Here is a 22,296-nt window from a genome sequence, read left to right on the forward strand (position 1 = left end):
CGATGTCTCCTTCGGTGGAGCACAGCGTTGCGCGCGCTGGCAGGCTAGAATCAGAGAGCGTGCCGATAGAGACTCTGGTACTGGCGATTGGCGTATCCTGTGCTGGTCGGTCGGTCGGTCAGTTCGAAGGAGTCGAGGCTGAAGTGAGAAGACTCGGTGAGAGGAAAGTTGAGGAAGTGGGCTGCACCCGTGCTGAATTGTATTTCACCGGTCTGAGGGGTACTCATGAGAGGACAGGGGTTCTTGAGACCACGCCACGCGAGAAGAGGAGCCGAGCATCTTCCCGCCCCTGCCGAGTGGATGGATTTCAGGCTGCCCGTCTGATGGGAATAAGGCGACAGGGGTGGTGGAAAGAACACCATGGAACCGACTGTTGTGAGCGCTGCTGATCCTGTTTCTGGCCTTCACTTCCGCCTCTTTTTGTGTAACCAACAGGTGCCGTTTGCTTCGTCTGCATGGAAGGGCCAAACGCTAGGCCAATCAAGTGTCGAGACACTTCTGATGCTGGATCTGCTGATGCTTCTGACTGTTGCTCACGGCGAAGGTTGTTACGATTGCTAGCCAACGATTGCAAAGACCGCTACAACTTCACACACTGGTGATCGGTTGGTCTCGGGAGGCGGATGGATGCCCAAGGCTGTCCTGTCTCCTGTCTGGCCAAGAGATGTGGATTCGGATGCGTGTGCTTACGTGAAGCGCCATGAAAGATCCCATGCGGGCGACGACGTGATCTAGGACTGGGAGTCATCACATTTCCATCGCCCGGCTAGCAATGTGCGCCATGTTACCAAAAGGCCGAGGCAACCAACCACCATGCGTGCGGCCGCAACCCCCCAGATTTGGCTCCCTAATCGTCTCTTTTTCCGATATAACCTCTGTGCTTCTCGACGTTCCATTGTAATGCGCCACGGTCCCGAGAGTCTGACACCCTTTGCCTACTTACCCTCGTTTAGTTAGATCGCTCGAGCAGCCTGCAAGTCTAGGGATGCGTGTGTATGCTAAGGTTGGCTAAGAACAGCCTCGTGGTTTTCCCCCCCCTCTGACAATGCGTATTCAACCCGATCCACAGATTGTCACCGCTTTTCCGGGAGTGAGAGTGCTTCCAGAAAGCTGACGAACATATGCTAGGCACACCCGACTTGCTGTGCCGCCTCTGGATATGGACGGGACAAAAGATGAAGAAGAACCCGTCCCACGTAAGGTGCAAGGAAAACATTTCTTGTGAAGAGCTTCGTTTTCGTTCTGGGTCGTCAACAGCCCAGTTGGTTCATCTAACAAAATGATTGGTCCGTTCAGAAACCTGTCAGTCGATCGATCAGTCGATTCAGCCTGTAGCTTGCACATGATTGAGTGAAATTAACATCTTCAGCTCTTGACGATGATGTAGCCGCTCTGCCCCAGTAACCGGGTGTACGTCCACCGCCGCCAACACCACCACCACGGTCTGGCCTGACTAGGCCTGGCCGTACTGTTGGGCCGCCCCTCGGAGCGCCGGTAAAGGAACCTGCCGGCTGTCAGAAAGTGAAGCATGCAGCAGAATACGCACTTTGGACAGCCCCATGTTTGCTCAAAAAGGCCTTGACCGCCTTTAACCACCCCGCAGCCCCTGGTCCTGGCGTGTTGCCCGAGAGGCGGATTGTTGTTGGAAAGGCGAAATTCCCATAGAATCCGCTCACGAGCAGCCAATGTTGGAGACTAATTACCATTACGAAACTGCAAGCATACCCGCAGTCGCAGAAAGTCGACGGCCGCACGGCGTCTTGGCCGCGAAAAGTCGATCCCCCCAGCAGCCGTAGGTCAAAAGGGTGCATTGCGTGCGGGCCCTGCGAATTGGTGTCCCGGCTGAGAGCAAACTTTTGACATTCATCTCGAGAAAATATGTCGGTCAACAAATTCGGCCATTTCACAGGTAAAAGCGCCTGTCGAAAGCAAAGCCCTGCATGCGCGGGCGTCACCAATGATGGCAGCCTCTGTCGATGCAGCTGATGAGGTCAGGGAACCACCCGCTAACGGTCTCGTATCAAATCAGCGTCTGACGTTCCTCTGCAGGCCGCCGTAACAGTCGAGTGAGGCGAAGTGAAGTAAGAGCGTTGCGAGATGGCCACACAGAGCGGATGTGCAAAAGTTGGATCCCTGAACCACGCCTCGGTGATTGTGAGATGCACAAAATCGGCCTGCCAACAGTGAACACGGTTGCAATTTGCTGCTTCAGAGCAGGCATTAACGACGAGGAACACCAAGTTCTGGTGGGACGCAGGAGACCGTGGAGAGTTTAAGCTCGAATGGGCAACCGGTGAGTCGGGAGCCTCGCTTGTGGATGGTCGCTCGACAGACCAGAGACTCGACCCGTGAAAGTGTGTGGATTCACCCCAGCAAGGCCAGGCGATAGCCAAGTGAGATTATGTGCCGTGGCATGCCCCCAAACCCACGAACCCCAGCGCTATTCCGTACCGCCCATTTCCGTCGGAGGTTGCCAGCCATTGGTGTGTCTAGCTCTGCCTCGTGCTATGTTTCGATGTTCAACATTGTATCCATACTTTGGTCGGGTACCACAGTATCGATTCCCCAAGCTGCAGCCAGAGCGGTGATGATTCGTGAACAGGGTGTGTTGGCCGCTTACAGACTATGCTGCACATAATTAGCCCGGTGACGATTTGCGGATTGACGAATGATAACGGAGTACTACCGTACTAAAGAAATTTTGGCTGGAATCTTTTTTGCCGAGATCTCATTAGACTGCCTCGCAGGCTAAATAGAGCACTGCAATGGCCATAAAGTTCCAACGGGTCGCAGAACTGATCGGGGCGACGCTAAACAATGCGTAAGACCGGAAGAAGAGCATAATGATCCATTTCTCTGCCGATTCTTGAGATCTGCTGAGCACTCGGCACTGAACAAGACAGGTTGCAATGCGCTAGCATGCGATCGTGTCCGAACGGGCGGGGAGAGTTTTCGGGTACCTAGGCGGACATGGGGCCTACAGATTGTATTAGTGAATTCTGCGCGGACTTCTTTTTTGGTTGAGTCGGTTCAAACCTACCTTAGCTATCGGGTCCTTTTCAGCATCCCATAATAGTACATGAAGCGGCTGCGCATGCATGCTCCGGTGATTACGGAAGATGTCCCGTTGCTCTAGTCTCCGGCGGAACAAGGACAACCTTGCACATCGGTCAAGTCCAGGGGCCGAGCTGGTGGACGGGAGAGTCGGGTACCAGCATCGGCCCATGGAGTGGATGTATCCACCCGGTGAGGATGAACATCGTCAACTGCAACGTATGCCAACCGCAGATTTGTGCAGAGGAGCAGCAAAGCAGAGGCTGACTATGTTGGTCTTGGTCTAACGATTCGTGGCGTTCAGTGATTTGCTTGAGGACATTTGGCAAGGAAATACCTTAGTGCAGTGTACTGCGGAACGACGAGCCTTGTCGGACCCCCAGCGAAGAGCGGCTTCTGGCCGAGATGCAGCTCGGCGGCCATAGCGCCGTTGAAAGTGCTCCAGACCTTCGTCCGCTTGACCAGTCCTTAATGAATTGTTGAGGGGTCTACTCCGTACAATGGATGACGTTTGCGAGGTCGGTCGAGACAATTCGACCTTGTCCTCATCAGATTTTGGCTGAGGTTCCCGGGGTTGAACGTAGTGGTGGGCCGGAGGGTACTCCGGAGGTTATGACAAAGTCGCATCGAGCATCGGCGGCAATGCAACCCACTTCGCGGTCAAGGTGACCCCCAAGTATGTGGATGGGACTGCCGGCGCGGGCCAGGTGGTCCAGAAGCTACCCCTCGCAGAGATACGAACCAACGACGGTGGGAGAAGCAGACGAGTGGCGTGGTGGAATGGCAGCATGCAGCGAGAAAAGAGCACCTAGGGACGCAAGAATCGACAGTTGGAAGTGTTGAGGTTTGCCGTGACTGGGTGATGTGAGAGCGGGAGGCAGCTACCGATACAAAGGCGAGGAATGGAAGGGAGCTTCATCTCCGCTCACAGGTACGGCACCGATTTCGTCACGTGGAGTGCAGACCGGGTCGGGTGGTCCGAATGCAAAGTCAAAGCTTCATGTGCCGGGCGACACGTCCATGGTTGAGGTTCTTCATCCGACCGGCCGAGAAGTACGGAGTGTCGGTGTGTGCTCAGGCCTTTTCTAACGTCGAAGCCGGGAGGCCGGTGTTGAGTTAAGGCTACATGAATCAACGACTCATTTCAGGAAAGCTCACGAGAGAATACCTTACGTTACCTTAGGTTTTTTGAGGAAAATGGAAGAGGTGCTTGCGCTTACAGTGCCACTTGCACCTGGAGGGACGTTGAGATGCCAAGTCGCGACGCTTTCGGACAAAGGGGTTGTATCTGCCTGAGGTAGCCCAGTAGGTCAAGCGAATACCTAGGTAGGCACCTTGAAACCTCAAAGTGCCTTGTCTAAGGTACCTTCCATGATGGAAGGTAAGAGGCGGTACCAACCTTCCAGGTTATGCTGCAGGAGGAAAGCAGGCAAGCAGGCGCTAGTGCGCCATCACCACTTTGAGCAAGTGGCAGGACAGCAAGAATAAGGTAATGTAGGTAACCACCTCAAGTCAGGTAAGGTAGGTAGGTAAGGTACTTCCTCCCTCATGTCACTTACATTGCACCCAAATGCAAGCACGTTTCTGAGTCGGGGAAGTAGCGGAGGCAAGGACCGTCCCGTCCCTTCCTACCTTAAGGTACCTTGCCTCACCTCACCTTACCTTACCTAACTTCACCTGTGGCCTAACCACCTTGGCTTCCTTACCTTCACTCGGGTGCCTTAGCTTCCATTCAATTGGGTTGTGTGCTTCCTCCGTATTGGCTAACCATACCTAACGAACAAAGACCTCCATAAGGCGACTGCATTGTCAACTTTATTTGGACTGAACAAGTCTCAAGCAGCCAGAGCAGTGACACCGCAAGCGTCCTGCATTTGTTGATATATGACCAAGTTGCATCCTTCCGTCTGCTCAAACGACTAACAGACTGAGAGGCACGAGAAGGTACTTCATCCTCGACGCACCTACCTTCGGATCTCTCGCCTGTTTTATCCGTACATTTACCTCATGTAAGTACGAAGCGAGATGCCAGCACTTTCCACTTTCGCTAGACGGGCAGACAGCACGTTGAACAATACTTGGGTATAATACTTATTTTTGAGATCTGCACCGAGGCAAGTTGCATTAATGACTACCTAGGCCCTACCGCCATTTGCTTATTTCCTGCATTCTGCAAGCTTCCCGTTCTGACCATGTTTACACTGACTCCGGAGACTCTTGCGGCTGCCAGCTTCCAACCTTCAGCTCGCCATATAGCCGTTCCCATCACCTTGTCGCTCACTCTAAAGCTGGTTGATTCGATCTGTTCTGTATGGATCGGATGCCCCTTCTCTGCCTGTTTGCTGTTTCTTACCATCTGTCCAGCTACGCAGTCAAGCCAATCCCGCATCCATATGTACCCCCGACGGGAGCAAAAGCCTTCCCCGCGAACGCGACCGAGACAACGCCGATCCAAGCTGCTGCACGCTGCCTTCATGTCTTACAAAAACGGCTGGCCGCGGCTTGACGTCGATGCAAGTAGCGACTCAGGAAAAGAAACAATAGCGTTGAGAGAGGCTGCCGGGCCGAGGCCATGTAGAAGAGAAAAAGAAACCACGGAGCGGCCTTTTGCCCCCCGATTTCCGTTGCCTGCCTTGCCAGCGTGTCTGCCTGCCCAGCTGAGCACCTTGCCACATACCGAAGGAGATAAATCCGCGGCACCTTCCAAGCTCACACACGCACGCATGCCTTACCGTCTGCTTGTTCGCCTTACACTACCTAAACTGGCGCTTCTTGCCTCTATCAAAAGTTCACACCTACGCAAGGCAGACAAGGCAGGAAGCTGCAACGGCGTTGGCCAAGCATATCGACGGGAGTCCAACTAGTGCGGCTCGCGGACATGGAAGCTGCCTAGGGTGGGAACTGTCACTTCTCAGTGGGCGAAAACCCAAGTTGCAGATTTGCGAGGTGACATCGCCATTCACATCCACCACCTTCTACCGCCAGCATCGTATGGCTGGCATCTTCCTCGCACTTGTGCTCGACTCGTTTCTTGCCAATTGGCCCCGAGTCAACCAACACAGCTCTTCTCCTCATCTTGACCGTTCATCCTTCCTTTCGACCAATCAGGCGCCCTGCTTAAGGACCTGGCACATCTCCCCTTCCAACTGCAGCTACGCATGCAGGGCAACACACAAACACACAAATCGGAACCCAACATTGTCATGCAAATTCCCCACGCCCATACCCAAGCCCACGCTCACGATCACTTCCTGGATCACTAGAACTCATCAGTCCATGCGTACCTTGTCACCGGTATCGCCAAATTTCATGATTCGGCCTATTGCCTGGTGCAACGTCGTGCCGCCCCGCCATCGGTCAACACCTTGTTTGTCAGTCACCGCAGTTGTGGTAACACAACTCTATAGTGTTTCTCGCTGCTGACTTTCTGCTTCTGCAGTGATATACGACTCAGGAAAGACCCAAATTTTGTCCATCTGTCATTTGACAGTTTCGTCCCCCCTCCAAAGCGCCACTTGTCGCCTTCTTCTGCGCTATCTTCCATCAACTTCCTTGATGCCGTGAAACACCTTCGCTATATGACGTTGAGCGCCATTGGCTAGTCTGATTTCAACATTGCCCAAGCCTGTCAACTACCGTCACAAGATGGATCTGGGATCGGACATTATACACGACATAATCCACCCCACAGCAGCCTTCACGGACGTCTCTCTGTCAGAAGTCGAGCACCATGATAGTAGCATCCCACATCGACTTCCGCCAGCCGATGACTGGGAGCACTCCCAGCTGAATCCCAAAAACCGCATTGACAGCCTCGACCCCCTGCCAAATCCTCTGTGGCGCATCGATGGCTGTACTGGACTCGGGACGCAATTCTACGTCCTTCCTACGTTTCTCTTTCCAACGCCGCCGCTGCGTCTCGATGCCTTTGTACCAGAGCAGTCAACTCAAACGCCCGAAATCCGGCAATTATTGGATTTGGATGTGGCGTTCCATACCAAAGATCGCGCCCGAGTTCAAAAGCTGAACATATCCAAGCACATCATTCGGGCTTTACAATTCTGGACAAAACGACTGCCTGACCCAGAAGGGCTCTTACGATCTGTGCCATTTGGCTCCCGCATCGTCTTCAAAGATATCTCTCTCGATGTCAGAGCCATAGAGATCAATATTGCACCCACGTACTACCTCGAACGTCAACTTCTCTCGGCATCCGCCCTCGCTGAGATGTGGGGACCCGAAGCTCAGATACCGCAATGTATCGACTTGTCCGAGGTTCATGTTGTCGAACAGATCCACGACAGTGTCTGCCTTGTTCAAATCAAAGGTCGCCTCTGGATTTTGAAGACACTGACAAGTTACACCAAGTACTTGTACCATGAGCTTAAGCTTCTGTTGTCAACAATACCACACCAGAACATCATGTCACGTCCCGCACACCTCGTCACAAAGCGTTGCACTTTTGGTAGCAAAGTTGCTGTCATCGGCTTTACTCTGGAGTATCATCACTATGGTACTTTAAGAGACATTGTGCCTCTTTCACGAATCCACAACACGATTTCTCAAACAGAACAACTCAAATGGTCAATCCAGATTACGTCGGGTGTACTGCACCACCGTAGAACCTCTGGTACATTCTACCCTGACCTCCGCCTCGACAACATCGTCCTATCAAAGGACAGAGATGCAGTCATGGTCGACTTTGAACAACGCGGGGTGTGGTGCGAATTTGCGTCCCCAGAGATCAATGCTGTCGAATACATCCGCATATTAGCTACCGATGACGATATACCCGAGGATACCAGAGATCACTATGCTGACATATTGAGGCGCTTGTGTCCTGATTTCGAGTCTCTGCAAGCAAGAGAGGAGTATACAAATCCAATCAACGGCTACAATATCTGCTGGGCATGTCTCAGCCCAAGGGAGCAGGAGGCATCGGAGGTGTACATGCTCGGGAGAGTGTTATGGTGCATCTTTGAGGGAGCTAGCGCACCTCAGCAAGCTGCTGTGTGGCAGTCCTATCGCTGGGAGACCGACGTCGACTTTCCTGCCTTTCTCAGAACGCCACCGATACTACGCTCGCTCATCGACCGTTGCACAAGTGGCCGTCGTGCCACCTTGGGTGACCAGATCGGTAGAGAGGGCAACAAAATTATTTTCAAAGGTCAGGAGAACAAGACTGAACCCAAGGACATCCGACAAGCTGCTGCGACGTGGTGGAAACGTGAGATAGCGTGGGCCGAGAGTTTCCTGGCCATGAGAGACCACTCAAAATCGAGCGGAGAATGGAGCGAGAACCACTTCGACAGACCTAGCTTACAGAGCGTATTAGATGAGCTAGAGAAGATTCGGGATGAGCTATAAACAGGACCAGACACCGGGCCAAAGATGGCTTTACAAGGGCTGAAACAGAACAGAACAGAACAGAACAGATGTATACACTTAGAAATGAACGACTCGGGGATAGATAATGGTATTTATTGTATTGCAGAACAAGAGAGGAGAAATCCAGAAATATGGGATGCCTGGACAAGCACCCAATTGACCAAAGTCACTGCCTAGAGACTTGGCGCGCTACATCCTCTAACAATCATGCAATCTAAATGAGAAACAAGATGTGTGGGAGTACAGGTAGTGTCAAGGGGATATACATGAACATGATAAGTATAGATAAAGGGCGTGAGTGTCACAGACACAAGAGTGAAGAGAAATATGGTAAGAGACTTGTCCTCCCCAAGGTCCAGAGGAAAGCTCTGTGCTTCCCTATCTTTCCATCTTCAACAAAAAAGGATGCAGTGTAGGAATATGGTCCCGTGGACGTGTGCGTGTACTCCCACGTCACCTCATCCTCTTGGATCCCCGATCATGGCTCTGACTCTGTCCGTGGCGTTTCGACCCCGCCCCCGGCGAACTTGTGATGGCTAAGCCGCTGCCTCCCGACCTCCTCAGCCGAGCAATGAGGGAGCGGAATTTTTCGACGTAGGTGGCCGGCGCACCGTTGACGCCCAGCTGGTCCAGGATGTCTTCGAGGCTGTGGAGGAATGGCGCCGCCGCGTCGGGCGGGAGGAGACTCAGTACCCCGAGGACGAAGTCTTCGTCGCGGTCCCCGACGAGGCGGAGGAAGAGGTTCTTGTCTCGACGGGCGATGGCGGCGGGCCTCGTCGTCGACGTCGGGGACACGAAGTCGCGGTTCCGCTCTACGACGGCGGCGAGGATGTGTACTAGGGTGCGGGCGGCGCTTGTTCGCTCCTGGGGTTCTAGGGGCCGATCGCGCTTGAATATTGAGGTGCGGACGAGGCCTATTACACCGCTGATGTGTCGTGCGGCCCAGGCTACGTCACGAGGGCCCTCTGCTGAGCCGCCTTCTGAGGAGGGGATGGTGGTGGAGGTGGTGGCGTAGGAGTCGAGTTCGCGCAGAACGCGGTCGACGCGCTGGGAGAGCTTGCGAAAGGGGTCGTTTACGGGGTCTGTAGAGCGCATCTGGGAGAGGAAGTAGTGGAAGAAGTCGTTGTTGGCGAGAAGCATGCGGAAGATTGTGCCCTCGAGGTCGCGGCGCTTGACTGGTTTCTTACCCGTGGAGGGCGGATTTGAGCAGAGGTCTGGGCGGTAGTCTTCAGGAGAGGACGAGGACATAACAGCTGAGAGCATCTCGCGTGCTTCATCGACGCGGTGAGGGTTCGGGTGCTGCCGTTGATCTTCGTCTTCTTCTGCCTCGTCCGAGTCGGTGTTTTCAGAGTCCTCTTCCGAGCCTGGGGTGACAACGTCACAGCGTAGGCCGTCAGCCAGGACGTCAAGGTGGAAGGCCGATATGTCTGAAAAGGGGTCGCCAATCTCCTCTGGGTAGCCGTCCGCGGTCATGGTCAGGGGGGACGCCGGGTCGTAATCGTAGAGCGTCTGCTTAACGAGCTGATCCAGTAGCCAGAGGAGGTGCTTGCAGGGCGGGCCGGCCGTTTGCTGCTGTTCCCGGCACGAGCACCGGGGCGTCGCGAAGGGGCTGTCGGGGGATCCTATACGGATGGAACGGGGCACGAGCTCCGTCATTTGAAAGGCGTAGACGTCGTCCCTGAGACGGCAGTACTGCAGCGAGAGGCGGGGGGGATCTTTGAAGGCCTCGCGGACGCGCAAGCGGGCGTCGTGGGAGAGCGTGTCGAGCTTGTAGACGAGCTTGGAGGGGGACCGGATGATGGAGTGGTCGTCGTCGTCGACGAGAGACGAGTCCGAATCGGACTCTGGCTCGGAGCTGCTGGAGCCGCCATCGTCGTCTATGTATCCGCCGCCGTCGTCCTCATCGTCGTAGTAATCTGAGGTGGTAATATCGCTGAGGGACTGCCGGTGCGCCCGGGCTCTGGTTGTGGGAGGCATCCTTCTTCCCAGAGAGAGCTCTCGGAATTTGGCTACGGGGGTGGGAGAGGATGATGAAGACATTTATGGTGTGCGAGGGAGCAGTAAAGTTCTATATGTTTCACAGAGCCTGCTGATGAAGAAGGGGTCTCCATGGTGAATTGGTTCACGGGTTACTTATAGGATCCAAAGGTCAGATGGCAGGGGGGGATGGGAAGGGGGAAAGGAGAAAAGGGGGGGCGGAGTGAGGCCAACTGTGACAAGACCCCCAGAGACCCAATGCTAGTGCTAGTTGGCGAAGCTGGCGATGCTGGATAAGATGTTGGAGCAGGGGGGGAGAAGCGGGAGGAGGCAGATGAAGACATGACCAAGACGAGTCCTGGGAGTACTTGCACATGAGTGGTGGGCGAGCAGGTCCCATGGAGATGGACGATATGACGCATAGCAGGAGGAGGGGTGCGGTAGAAAGGAGTAAGAGCAGAACCGAGGACGACTACTGGCCGGTTCGGGATCCCTCCTTTCCCACCCCTGGTCTTGCGAGAAGTTGATCAGATCACCTTCTAGAAACAATTCCATTTTCTATACTTTTTTCCTTTCCTGCATCTTCACCCGGCCCCTGATCCTGGGATCGCTGTTGCTGCTGGGAAGAAAAATCAGGCGGGATGAGGTGGAGGGATGTGGGAGGTCGGCTCGCTCTGGCCGAGACCGAAGTCTGGATATGTGCCGTGAGCTCAGCAACCATGCCGGGAAAGGCTGGATGGGTTTGGAAAAGATCGGGCTAGGGCGCAAAACAGTTGTCGCTGCGCAAAAGAGTTGGGACAAGGTTTTGGGTCGTGAAACTCCACATCAGGTGGTCGTAGAAGTTTGGGTGGAAGGGAAAGCAATGCAGAGTAAGGTCAGGGCCCAAAGAGAAACATCGGACTGCGCAGATCGAAGGTCTTTGCGCCGTGTGTGGCGTACCGGCCGCGCGCGCGTGGCATGGGGAGGAGCATTGATCTCTTCTTTTCCCATGTCCAGGGTCTGGGGGAAAAAGCTACGACGCATGAACAACGGGATAACTGACCGAGAAGATCTCGTCTGGCGCGATTCATAGGACGAAGTACGGCAAAGCGGGTGGAGGGAAGGCGGGACGACTCAACAGGGCACCGGGGGAAACGTAGAATGCGCTGTAACGATGAGATGTTGGAGCAGAGATACGTTGATTTCTGTGCTGTGGTTCGCCAGATTGCGATAAATCGTACTTTGACGATGACGATGGTAAGAAGAGAAGTCGAAGTTGAGAGAGGCAGTATCCTGGCTGCCGGGGTGCTGGGTAAGGTACCCTGGCCCGGGTGAAGAGGTTAAAAGTGGGGTCGCGTCTATCGCCCAAAGGCCGAACCGCACGGCCGACCGCCGAAGGGCCGTCGTCCACCGTCGCGGTGCCGTGGGCTCCTGGGCAGCCTTCCATTCCCACCCAGAAATTCCCTTCCCAGGCTTGGAGTACATCCAGCCACGGCTCAAGCCACGAATGCGCTGCTGCCATTGGTCCAGAAAGAAGACCAGAATCCGAGTGCCCAATAAGAACCCAGGCATTCTCTGAACTGTCCAGTCACCGCTGCCTTTTGGGGCCTGGGGGCCGCGCAAACGGGCCGGTAGTAACCCCACCGTGGCTACGCCGAAAACGGGAATCACAGCCCCGAACGGGCCGGCCGCTTCTGCGACCGCGAATATGTTCGCGCCCCACTTTCTTCCCTTTTCTGACGTCCATCAGGCTCTGGGTTCCATGAGATATCCAACTTCACCAAATCACAGCCTTCCTCTGGCCGCATCACCGGCCGCATCCCTCCAACTGTCGCGGCCCTCTTCGACCCGGTCCATTTTGCTGTGCAGCGTGCTCCTACGACCGTCATAAACACCTCACAAGGCTTTCTTCGAAGCATAGGACCGCTGTTCCCTCTGTGGTTCCAAACTCCCGGGAATCGGTTGGAACGCCTTACAAGCCAGAAGGAAGGGGGTCCATGGCCGAGAGGCCTCACGATGGTCCTGGTCTACCCTACCCTAGGCAGTTGGGTATTCGGACTTGTTCGGTGCAACCTAGAGCCAACCAGACTGGATCAGCGACAGGATCATCACGGTATCTTATTCGTCTTCTTGTACGGCTCCCGATAAACAGCCAATCACTTTGATCGACGATGGCGTGAATAGATTGAGGCCTGTTGGACTTGACATCGGCCTCTGCGGCACTTCCTCAGCCGCAGAAGCCTTTGACGGACTGACCGGCAGTGCTTGACCATAGCCAAGCATCAACGGCTTCCCCATGGGTCCTTAGGCAGACGACAGGGGCAAAAGGGGCTTCGCAGGATCACTGATAGAGGCATCTAGCGTCGTGATCTATTCATAGTCCGTGTAAGTGCTGTCGTGTCACTATGGGAGTTAAGAGTCATCCTGCAGACAGGCGCGATAGCCGCCTACGTGAACTTATCTCTCAGGACTCGGCAATCTTCCAAACTTCAGAGCAAAACAGGGCTTAGGATGTGACGTATCTCGACAAAGAAAGTGTACCAAGTCTAGACCGGGAATGCCTGGGCAAGAGCAGGGCGGTGTCCCTTTATGTCACATGACGCCAGGCTGACGATGGTGATCGATGGGTAAGTATGAAACTCGTAGTCACACAGTGATGATTGAACCAGCCTGGGAGGTATACCTAGCGGAAGTGCAGAGAGATTGCAATATGGTTTGTATCGGGATCACAAAAAGCCGCGCAATCGTCTCTTGGGCGGAAAGTGGTGGGTTTAAGGTTACCGGCACAGGGAGGCCATCTGATATCTACTGCCGAGCGGAAGATGCCCTGAGCTTCGGTCACTTCGTAGCGCACACTTTGGCCTATCCCTTTCGGAACCACGTGCAGTTTCTGCTCATCAGTCAAGCAAAGCTTCCGCTTGCAGAACTCTGATTCATACCTGATTGATAACGACCTCACAATGACTCTGACATTTCAGAGTTTGATGCAACTGGCAACATTGATAGCAAATCATAGAGTCATGTTGTCTGATGGCCAAATCAGTTCCTGCAGCGGATGTCGTTCCTGGTGAATGAGAGATTCTGAAATTATTGTCTAAACTCTTCACAAAAGTACTGTGCCTCTTCTGAAACGAAAAAGTTTGTTCTCGATCAGGCGACCTCCTGTATTCCCAACACCAATCCTTTACGAAAGGTGAGTCTTATGATGCGCAGCCTACTTGCGAGACTTGACCGACCACGTCTTCTCCTCAAATCGAACCACGCGACCTGAAGTGTGGCCGGACTCAAACACCTGCCTCCCAAGAACAACATCCATAACGACCCCAATCTGGAGCAAAGCCAAACAACACGTAAGAATGCCACACAGCTGCGTGACAACGGGCTTATAGTCGGCGTGAACAGCATATACAGTAGGCATAGCCGCCAGAGACCAACCCGCAACGTAACAAAAGGGCAGTATCGGCAGCACAAAGACGCCCTTCCACCCGTTGAACCACTCGCGGTACCGGTACGTCATGGCGATGCCTAGAAACACGGCCGAGACGTTGCAGAATGCCCACCAGCAGGGGAACAAACTAAACAGCACGAGGGGTTGGTGCCCGTAGTAGAGGTATAGCCCGCCGTAGTTGAGCAGGCACTCCTCCAGTACGACGTCGAACAGACCCGCGAGGCCAAGAAACACCAGCAGCGTCTTATTGCTGACCCCGCGCATGAGCGCGCCAAAGATGGTGCATCCGAGCACGGCGCCAAAGGACCACCAGATGATGCCGACGTACAGGTCGAACTCGCGGCCGAGAAAGGTGAACATGAGCTGGGACGGGTCGTGCGACTGCGACCAGTAGCAGTTTGCGAGGTAGTTGTCCACGGCCTCGGGCAGAACGCAGGTCGCGGCGCCGAGGGTCAGGGCCGTGGGCACGGTGGAGGACCAGCGCTTGCTTTCTGCGATGGAGATGAGGACGAAGATGAGGGAGAGGGCGAGGAGGATGGCTGATACGACGCGGACGTGTGAGGCGTCTTGTGCGAAGGCGTCGTTTGGGGGGGCGACGGTTCGGAACGTCGAGTCGAATGAGACTTTGACTTGGGCGTTTTGGGCGAATGTGAGTGGCAGCATCGAGAGGAGTGAGGCTGCGGTGAGGACCGGCCGGCTGAGAATCTGTTTCATGTTGGAGTTCTGTTGTTCGGGGAGTGAGGATGTAAGACGATGTACAGTGTGGGTGAGGTTCGAAGAGTTAGGTAAGGTCGAATAGTCGAAGAGTGTCACACCTAGGATTTGGACTTCGGAAGCCTCGTTACAAGTGAAGATGTCTTTTATACATCTCCAGACGGCTGCGCTGTTCCGAGTTCGTAAGCTCGGGACCGAACGAACCCGTCCAGCGTGAGGCTGTGGTCGGAGATTTCCCACATGCAGGTATCCGACCATATCCGCAGAGCCCATTGCCATGTTGCCACAGAAGTTGAAGAAAAATATCGAAATGACGTATCAATAGGCCATCTCAGAGAAGCGGGACCCAGAAAGTTGCCGCGAGGTCTTGCGACATGCTTCCACGATACCAAAAGTGGTAGTTCGGAGCCGAGCTTGCGATGTGAACGATGGATTAGTATTTGGCCCCGAATAGACTGCAATTCGCCTCTAAATACGATCCGCTGAGGATGCAGTTCATTGAACGAATCATTTCGAAAGCAATTCCAGCATCTCGATCTCAGGTCGTTCCTTCGTTATTCCTCATAAAAAGCCTGTGGTCAAATTACCCGGCCTGAAGGCGTATAGCCTCTTTATATAACACATTCCTGCTGCGAGGTATGAGCACGCCCAAACTCCGTATATCCCAATCTATAGCCGGACTCTACGACGAAAAAGGAAAAACAACGATTGTAATGAAATGGGTATAACACATCGCCTACATCACCTTGCCCCGGCGATCCCCCGGCTCTCCTTGCGCCCCCTTTTCTTCCCTGTCGCCAGCAGAGCATTCCGCCGGCGGTAGAACTTGGTCGATTGAGTGGTTCGAGTGCGACATGATATCAATCGTTGTACGGACATTGATGACCGGCCGGTCGCGCGCCTGCGTCTCCTGGACGTGACTCCTCTGACCGAGATCAGAAGACGGCCTCGACGCGTCGTACTCCTCGTACTCGTCCCGCCCGTCGTCCCGAACCGTCTTGTTCAGCTCGATATCGGACCCGGTGCCGGACAAGGCCCGGTCAATGTCATTGAATGTCCGTACGGTGGAATTCGAATTTTCGGATTTGCCTCCCCTGGCGACGGCGCCGGACGTTTCTTTCGTTCCTGGGTGGCCGCTCGTATTGACCCAGCCCGCGCCAGACGGACGAGATTGTTTGCTCTTGTTGCTCCATCCAAAACCCCAGTTCTGGAAGAGAGGCCGAAGACTGGTGACCGAAGCCGCGATGATGCCTAGCGCCGGCTCCAGGACACTCCAGATGGCGACGTCGCTGTGGAGGGGAAAAGGTTAGCCAGGTGCTCCTGTCAAGTCAGACATTTGGGGACGTACATTGTTTCGTAGAGGAAGTCTGCCGAGATGGCGAGACGTCTCACATATGGTATACGTACTATAAGAGCAACGCCAGCACTAGATGTTTGTTAGAAACAGGATGCTCCGCCACGGTATTGAGGATATCTTGACTTACACCATGCCCATACTCAAGAGAACAGCAACAAGTGCCTTTGTACGCCGGTTCAAGTTGACGTTCCATAAGAGGGCAATCGGCAGCAAACCCATGCACCAATCTGATATCGCCGAGATGATGCTGTGTGCAATGGTCGCGTCCGGGACTATGTTGAAGTTAATACACGACCCCGGGTCTCCGTACAGCTGCCTCCAAAAGTAGGATGGAGGCATGCACTGGAAGGTCATGATGCAGAAGAAGGCGATGGAGATCATCCAGACGACGACGAGGTTGGCGTAGATGATCCAGCGGTGAACTTTGTTGAGAGCGAGACGGAGGAGGAGGAGACAGATCGAGGTTCGGATCGCCAGCGTGATCGGGGAGTATAAGACTTCGCAGATGTACCAGGCTCTGAGGGAGACGGCGGCTTGGTCGACCGTGAGTTCTGTGATGTGTTTTCCTGTGGCACCGTTGGTGATGCCATGGAGGGCGATGCCACCGTATGCTGTGTAACCAAGCTGCGAGATGTTCATGTCAGTGGCAAGTAGGGAAAAATGAGAGGGTCGGAAACAGTACTAACCATGGCCCCGAAGATAAGCCAGTCATCGACGGCTAAGCTCTTGACGATGCATACTTTAACGTAGGCTCTTGCCAAGACAAAGAAGCCGGCCGCGAGCATAAAGGACAGCTGGACAGCAAAGAGCTGCATGCCTCTGTATTGGATATCATCGTGCGGAACTCGTGTTTCTAGTGAGCCGTCCATGTTGTAAGTCGAGATGGCGAAGTATGGCTCAGGCAAAACACCAGAGACATCGGGGCTCCCACTGACACGGAAACGCGGATGGCGAGATCTTATAAGCCCTCCCACTCTCAGCCTGGCGTATGTGGCCCAACTTGCGCCATCCCATATGTCAGAAAAGAATACTCAGTGGGGGGTAGGGAGCTCAGAGAGGAAAAAGAAAACACCCATACATGTACCGGTTCCCCACGAGGGGACCAGGTCTTGAGAGTGTATCTCTCTCAACTACTCCGTACTTTAGATTGAAACACCCCAGGCCCAAATCGTGTTCTTCTCCATCTAAAGATTGCATGTTCCAGAAAACCTTCTTTTACAACGAAATTTCGCTTCAGAAATCTTCCTCTTAAGGCCAAGTTCTCCGTGCCGATAATCCGTGGTTAACACCGCCATTGCGATAAAAACGACAGCTATACGAGATGCAAAGATGGAAAAGCAATACCTTCAATCGGGTCACTTGCTGGCTTAGCAGTACATCCTGCGCCATGATGGAGAGACAGGACGCAACTTGCAGCTGCCGCGAGGAAGCAGGGTTCAGGACAGCCACGCCCACGTCCAGGGTTTGACTGGGATTGACAGGTTCAGGGTCGCCCACCAGGCCTGCATATACGCACAGAGAAATTGCTAGTCGCCAGGCGCACGACAATTTTCTCTCCGGTAGTTCCGCGACTCCGTGTGGTTCTTGTTCATCTGCAAGACAGATGCTTTGGGAGAAAGCGAATCCACACTTGGAGAAAAGAAAACCCCACAAAGTAGGTAATACGGGGTCGAGTGGGATGATGCCAGTCCTACACTAGGGTCGGTTTCTGACTGGACTATTTTGGATCCTCGGCATCGTTGGTCCGGAGAAGAGGAACCCTTTTCGTCTGAAAAGCATGGCTCTGTGGCCCAAGAATCTGACAGGTATGATACGCCGTAGCGAGTATGTGACAAGAATGGGTTGTGATAGAGGTTTGATCAGCTTTGTCACGCCAGAGGCTATTGGTTTCCTCAAGGACCACATCAAACCAGTAAGTGTCACCTCACAGACCCAGCCAGTCTGTGATCAGGATGAGATTCCCTGTATGACTGTTAAATTGATGATCTCGCGGTATCCGTACATGCCTCCCAGGCGGATGCTCGATATGAAAGCGGAGATGGGTTCCAAGGCCCCGGATCGTGACCAGGTCCATAAACCGCGGGCCAGGGGGGCAGCGTCATATCTTGGAGCTTCAAAAGTGCACAATGTGCAAGCAGCGAGAGTGTATTATTATGACCCTGCTAGATGACTGGTGGCGAGAGGCCATAGCTCTTGATCGACAGAGAAATCGTCAGTCCGCATTGACTTATTTTATCTCCTAGAAAAAGAAATCATTAGTCGGAGCAGCAAGTTGGGGACCACAACAGTCGAGACTCGATGCTAGCTCTCTCAGTTATCGTTTATGACCAAGTATTCAGCCTGCTGGTAAACAGACAAGAACCCGATAACCACGCATTCGTTGTGCATCAGGATGATTCTTTGAGGCCTGCTTCGCAACGTGGTCCCTCGGTGCATGCCTTGCCTTGAGCATTTTGCCTTTGGGAATTGGGTGGTTGCGATTCGGCCGAAGCCGAAGGACCATCATTATCCGTACATGGGGTACGCTGATGGTACCCTTACTGGAAACTGCAATAATCTGGAAGAGTTTTCTCGGTCTCGAGGGCCGCCTGGCGTTCGGCAAGTTTGCCCATCGTACGATGCGAAAGAAGGCAGAGTAAGCCAGAGTGGACGACATGGATACCCGAGTGAAGTTAGATTGGATCGGTGGATGGGCAGCAACGGAGGACAATACTGTCTCAGTGTATCGGCCGTACGAAGAACCACTCGTTAGTTCAGCCCTTCCCGCGGCGGGACCAACGTTCGTTCAGCCAAAAGGCTGGCGAGTCATTGCCATCGGCCGACGAATGCGAAAATTGCCAGTACCTACATGTGTGGGCCACGTCGTGCGGAACCGCGAAGTTCAACGGGGAAGCTTATCCAGGCAGAGCCGGTGCAGGTTGACTGGTCGACTGACCTGTCAAATGGTGGCAGAGAGGGGCGGGCAGACAGTATCGGATTATGGCCGTGGCTGTATTTGAAAATGCCTCCAAGCAAATGCCGAGGCGGTCTGACGGTCTCGAGGAGGAAAGTCGAGGATGAAAGCAGAAAAGAAAGTTGAGGTTGGATGGAGATGGAGGAGGTCCAACGAGACCGAAGCAAACACCAGGGTAGCACAGGCCGGGGGAGCCTGCCGGAGCCGGGGGTATTGAATGGATTCGCCAATCGAGGAAGCTCCAGGGTTGGATAATTAGCAGGAGTTACTTTACGCCAGGCACGTTGCAGTGAACCTTGTTCACTCAGGTCCCAGGAGCAAGTCTGAAGTTTGAACTTGGCAATGCCGGACAGAAGCCGCGGTGGCATCCCACGCGGAACTTGTTTGCTTGTCAGTGTCAATCAAATTGCACTGACAGAGCGAGGTGCATTTAACAGCCGGCCGAAGCATCCCTAGGTAACCAGGCAAATGCAACTTGGTGAGATATAATTGGGGTCAGTAGCTCATCGTATCAGGCCCACGGGGGAGAGTCGAGTTCGATCAGATCGTCCCCGACTGACAGCTCAAATAGTGAACAATGCGCTCGATCCTGTAATTTGCTTCACTGGCGCTTACGTGGGCCACCTCAAGAGTCGAAAGTAGGCTGGACCGAATTTCTGCTCGCCGACCAGATCATCGTAGAAATTCTACCAACTTAGCTTCCTGCCCCTTCCTTTTGTTGAGTGCGAGCGTGCGAGAACTGATCGATGTGAAGGCAGGATCGAGAATGCCGTTGCGCTAAGTCGACGAGCATCAAATCCTTAGGCTAAATGATATGTCACTTCTCAACAACGGCTTTTGTGGCCCGTTGTCTCCAACAACGACAACAGCTGGGTCCGTGAATGTGAGAGAATTGGCGCTTTTGGCGACTGGGCTCCTTTCTCCTCTCTGCGGGCTTTGGCTGTCGAACGCCATTCTCTCGGGAGAGGCTTGCCTACTACGCGCGCCACTTGAAGCAGTTGGCGGGCTCTAAGCTTCACTGTCTCACTCGCTGAAGATAGCTGTCGATTCATGATTCACAGCCACTTGATGATCAATTCGATGGACCAGTGAACTGTCCGACAACCGTTAATTTGCAAGTGGCAATGAGGATAACGTCTCAAATCTTAAAGGCGCCCGTCAGCATTTGAGGTCCGGCCTACAACACAGACGATCCGATGACCGGTTGACCGGGTCCCATGACAGCAAACATCAAAGACCTCAGGGCTCAGCTGTGGCGTGTTTGCTTGTCTTTCTGTGCCGCATGTCAAATACACACTCAAGATTAAAACCTCTGTGTCCCGAGGTTGGCCCGTCAGGAAAAAGAAAGTGAACGGGGAGTGGTCAGATTATGACGTGGTTTGCATGAGCGGGGGTTGGGCCCCTATATTCCGAAGAGGGAGGGGAAACACCGGCAAAGTCAACGATAAGGAGCTGTGTTAAGGATCCATAACTACGGCCGGGAGAGCATGTTCATGTCGGTGCACAGGGCCCTCCGTACGGGAGGTATTCTGCTCTCGGCTCACTCCGTGTCGGGCCCGGGTGCGGGGTATATTATGAGGACGGAACGGCAATGGGGTGGGGTCTCAAGCTTCGGGGACGCATAGGCCCTCCCGCCGATACGATGGCCGAACGTCTCCCATCATGAGATGACCACGTCATTGCTAAGGCTGATATCATGATCCAGTATGCTAGATACGCCGTGGTGACTGCCTGAGGCCTTGGCATGCGATGCACAGTGTCCAATTGAGACAGATGGAGATCATGCCGGGCGAATTGTCCCGCTCTTGAGTTACCACAGCAAAGCTCAACCGAATGTGCAAGCGGACGGTTGTCTCCGGGCTCCCATGCAATGAATCGAATTGTTGAGTGCGATCAGAAAATACAGAGCCGCAAAGCTCCTACTCTCGGAAATTCAACCAATTATTTGCGCATTCATGTGAGGGAAGGAAATAGCGCCTGAGCCTAGACCGCACAATGTTTCTGTAATTGCAGTCACCATGACGTCGTTGATGAGGTATGTGGGTAACCGTTCTACCTATGCACCTACCTCCTTCTAGTTACTATACTTGTCTTGACGACACAATGGATAGTAGATTCCTTGCTGTCTTTGCTTCGGTCGTTATAATTCTTTCCCTCAGAAGTCTCGTCCTTCCTTGACATCCCAAACATTGCTCATCCATCTACACCTCTGCATCCACAGGCTCAGTAATCGCCCACACCACAATGACAGACAAATCCCAGTTCGAGGAAGGTATGTTACTTATATCATGATACTGCGCAACAGAGAGAAAGCTCACAACTCGTTACCAGGTTACAAGGTGCCGGTCACAGACCAGAGCTTCCCCGGCAAGGAGGGAAAGCTGCCCGTCACCCCTCTTTTCGACAGAGTCCCAACTGCAGATGGCGGCTCCAAGCTGTATCAAGCTGCAGGAAAGCTTGAAGGCCTGAAAGCCGTCATTACTGGTGGTGACTCTGGTATCGGCCGCGCCACAGCAATTCTCTTTGCCATGGAGGGCGCCGATTCGCTCATTGCGTATCTCCCTGACGAGGAGGAGGATGCTCAGGAAACCAAGAAGCGTGTCGAGTCCTATGGTCGCAAATGCCACCTCATCGCAACTGATATCACTGATGCCGCCAATTGCCAAAAGATTGTCGACACTGCGCTGGAGAAGCTCGGCGGCATCGACATCCTCTTCAACAATGCCGCATACCAGATGATGGTCGAGAATATCAAGGACTTGAAGGAGTTAGTTGTATAAACCGGCTCGCTGCTTTTTCCCGCGTACTAACAGACATTGCAGGGACCAGTGGATTCACACTTTCAACACCAATATCCACCCCATTTTCTACCTTTCTAAATACGCCTTACCTCACATGAAGAAGGGCGCAACCATTATCAACAACGCCAGCATCAACGCTTATATCGGTCGTCCTGATCTCTTGGATTACACCTCCACTAAGGGCGCCATCATCTCCTTCACTCGTGGGTTGAGCAATCAATACTGCGACAAGGGCATTCGCGTCAACGCGATTGCACCCGGCCCGGTCTGGACTCCATTGATCCCCGCGACCATGAATGAAAAGGCTCAAAAGGAGTTCACAAGTCCCATTGGACGCCCATCGCAGCCTTCAGAGATTGCGACGTGTGTGGTTTTCCTGGCTTCCACCGACAGTGCAAGCATCACTGGACAGACGATCCACTGCAACGGCGGTGTCATTGTCAACGGCTAAAGAGGGAAGCGAGACATTTTGTGCTACATAGATACCGTACGCTCGGTACAGGTCCTGGTTTCTTAGACAGGGTGCTAAACATCAAGGTCTAGAGAACAAGTTAATAATTCCATGATCACAACTATTCACTGTGTGAGAATAGAAGAGAACCGTGGCAACCTCCATATTCTATTC

At 53.7% G+C, this 22,296-nt stretch overlaps 7 protein-coding genes across 7 annotated transcripts; 2 read left to right on the plus strand and 5 right to left on the minus strand.

The window, feature by feature from the left end:
- Positions 1 to 50: 50 nt before the first annotated feature.
- Positions 51 to 362, minus strand: CABS01_05287 (uncharacterized protein; the record flags this gene model as incomplete). Its single annotated transcript, XM_060538657.1, has 1 exon — positions 51 to 362. The coding sequence occupies one exon, from the start codon at positions 360 to 362 to the stop codon at positions 51 to 53; it is 312 nt and encodes a 103-aa protein (XP_060405829.1).
- Positions 363 to 6,699: 6,337 nt separating this feature from the next.
- Positions 6,700 to 8,421, plus strand: CABS01_05288 (uncharacterized protein; the record flags this gene model as incomplete). The annotated part of the gene is made up of 1 exon (XM_060538658.1): positions 6,700 to 8,421. The coding sequence occupies one exon, from the start codon at positions 6,700 to 6,702 to the stop codon at positions 8,419 to 8,421; it is 1,722 nt and encodes a 573-aa protein (XP_060405830.1).
- Positions 8,422 to 8,895: 474 nt separating this feature from the next.
- On the minus strand, positions 8,896 to 10,482 carry CABS01_05289 (SWIM zinc finger protein; the record flags this gene model as incomplete). The annotated part of the gene is made up of 1 exon (XM_060538659.1): positions 8,896 to 10,482. The coding sequence occupies one exon, from the start codon at positions 10,480 to 10,482 to the stop codon at positions 8,896 to 8,898; it is 1,587 nt and encodes a 528-aa protein (XP_060405831.1).
- Positions 10,483 to 11,294: 812 nt separating this feature from the next.
- On the minus strand, positions 11,295 to 11,920 carry CABS01_05290 (uncharacterized protein; the record flags this gene model as incomplete). Its single annotated transcript, XM_060538660.1, has 2 exons — positions 11,295 to 11,418; positions 11,640 to 11,920. The coding sequence occupies 2 exons, from the start codon at positions 11,918 to 11,920 to the stop codon at positions 11,295 to 11,297; spliced, it is 405 nt and encodes a 134-aa protein (XP_060405832.1).
- A 1,692-nt stretch (positions 11,921 to 13,612) lies between these two features.
- On the minus strand, positions 13,613 to 14,560 carry CABS01_05291 (uncharacterized protein; the record flags this gene model as incomplete). Its single annotated transcript, XM_060538661.1, has 1 exon — positions 13,613 to 14,560. One exon carries the CDS (start codon positions 14,558 to 14,560, stop codon positions 13,613 to 13,615), a length of 948 nt encoding a protein of 315 aa, XP_060405833.1.
- A 736-nt stretch (positions 14,561 to 15,296) lies between these two features.
- On the minus strand, positions 15,297 to 16,786 carry CABS01_05292 (uncharacterized protein; the record flags this gene model as incomplete). The annotated part of the gene is made up of 4 exons (XM_060538662.1): positions 15,297 to 15,849; positions 15,909 to 15,986; positions 16,045 to 16,541; positions 16,604 to 16,786. The coding sequence occupies 4 exons, from the start codon at positions 16,784 to 16,786 to the stop codon at positions 15,297 to 15,299; spliced, it is 1,311 nt and encodes a 436-aa protein (XP_060405834.1).
- A 4,328-nt stretch (positions 16,787 to 21,114) lies between these two features.
- Positions 21,115 to 22,122, plus strand: CABS01_05293 (short-chain dehydrogenase; the record flags this gene model as incomplete). The annotated part of the gene is made up of 3 exons (XM_060538663.1): positions 21,115 to 21,142; positions 21,202 to 21,637; positions 21,693 to 22,122. The coding sequence occupies 3 exons, from the start codon at positions 21,115 to 21,117 to the stop codon at positions 22,120 to 22,122; spliced, it is 894 nt and encodes a 297-aa protein (XP_060405835.1).
- Positions 22,123 to 22,296: the final 174 nt, after the last annotated feature.

The sequence above is a fragment of the Colletotrichum abscissum genome (assembly GCF_030869225.1).
Source record: "Colletotrichum abscissum strain IMI 504890 chromosome Unknown Scaffold_10.1, whole genome shotgun sequence".
NCBI classification, from domain to species: domain Eukaryota; kingdom Fungi; phylum Ascomycota; class Sordariomycetes; order Glomerellales; family Glomerellaceae; genus Colletotrichum; species Colletotrichum abscissum.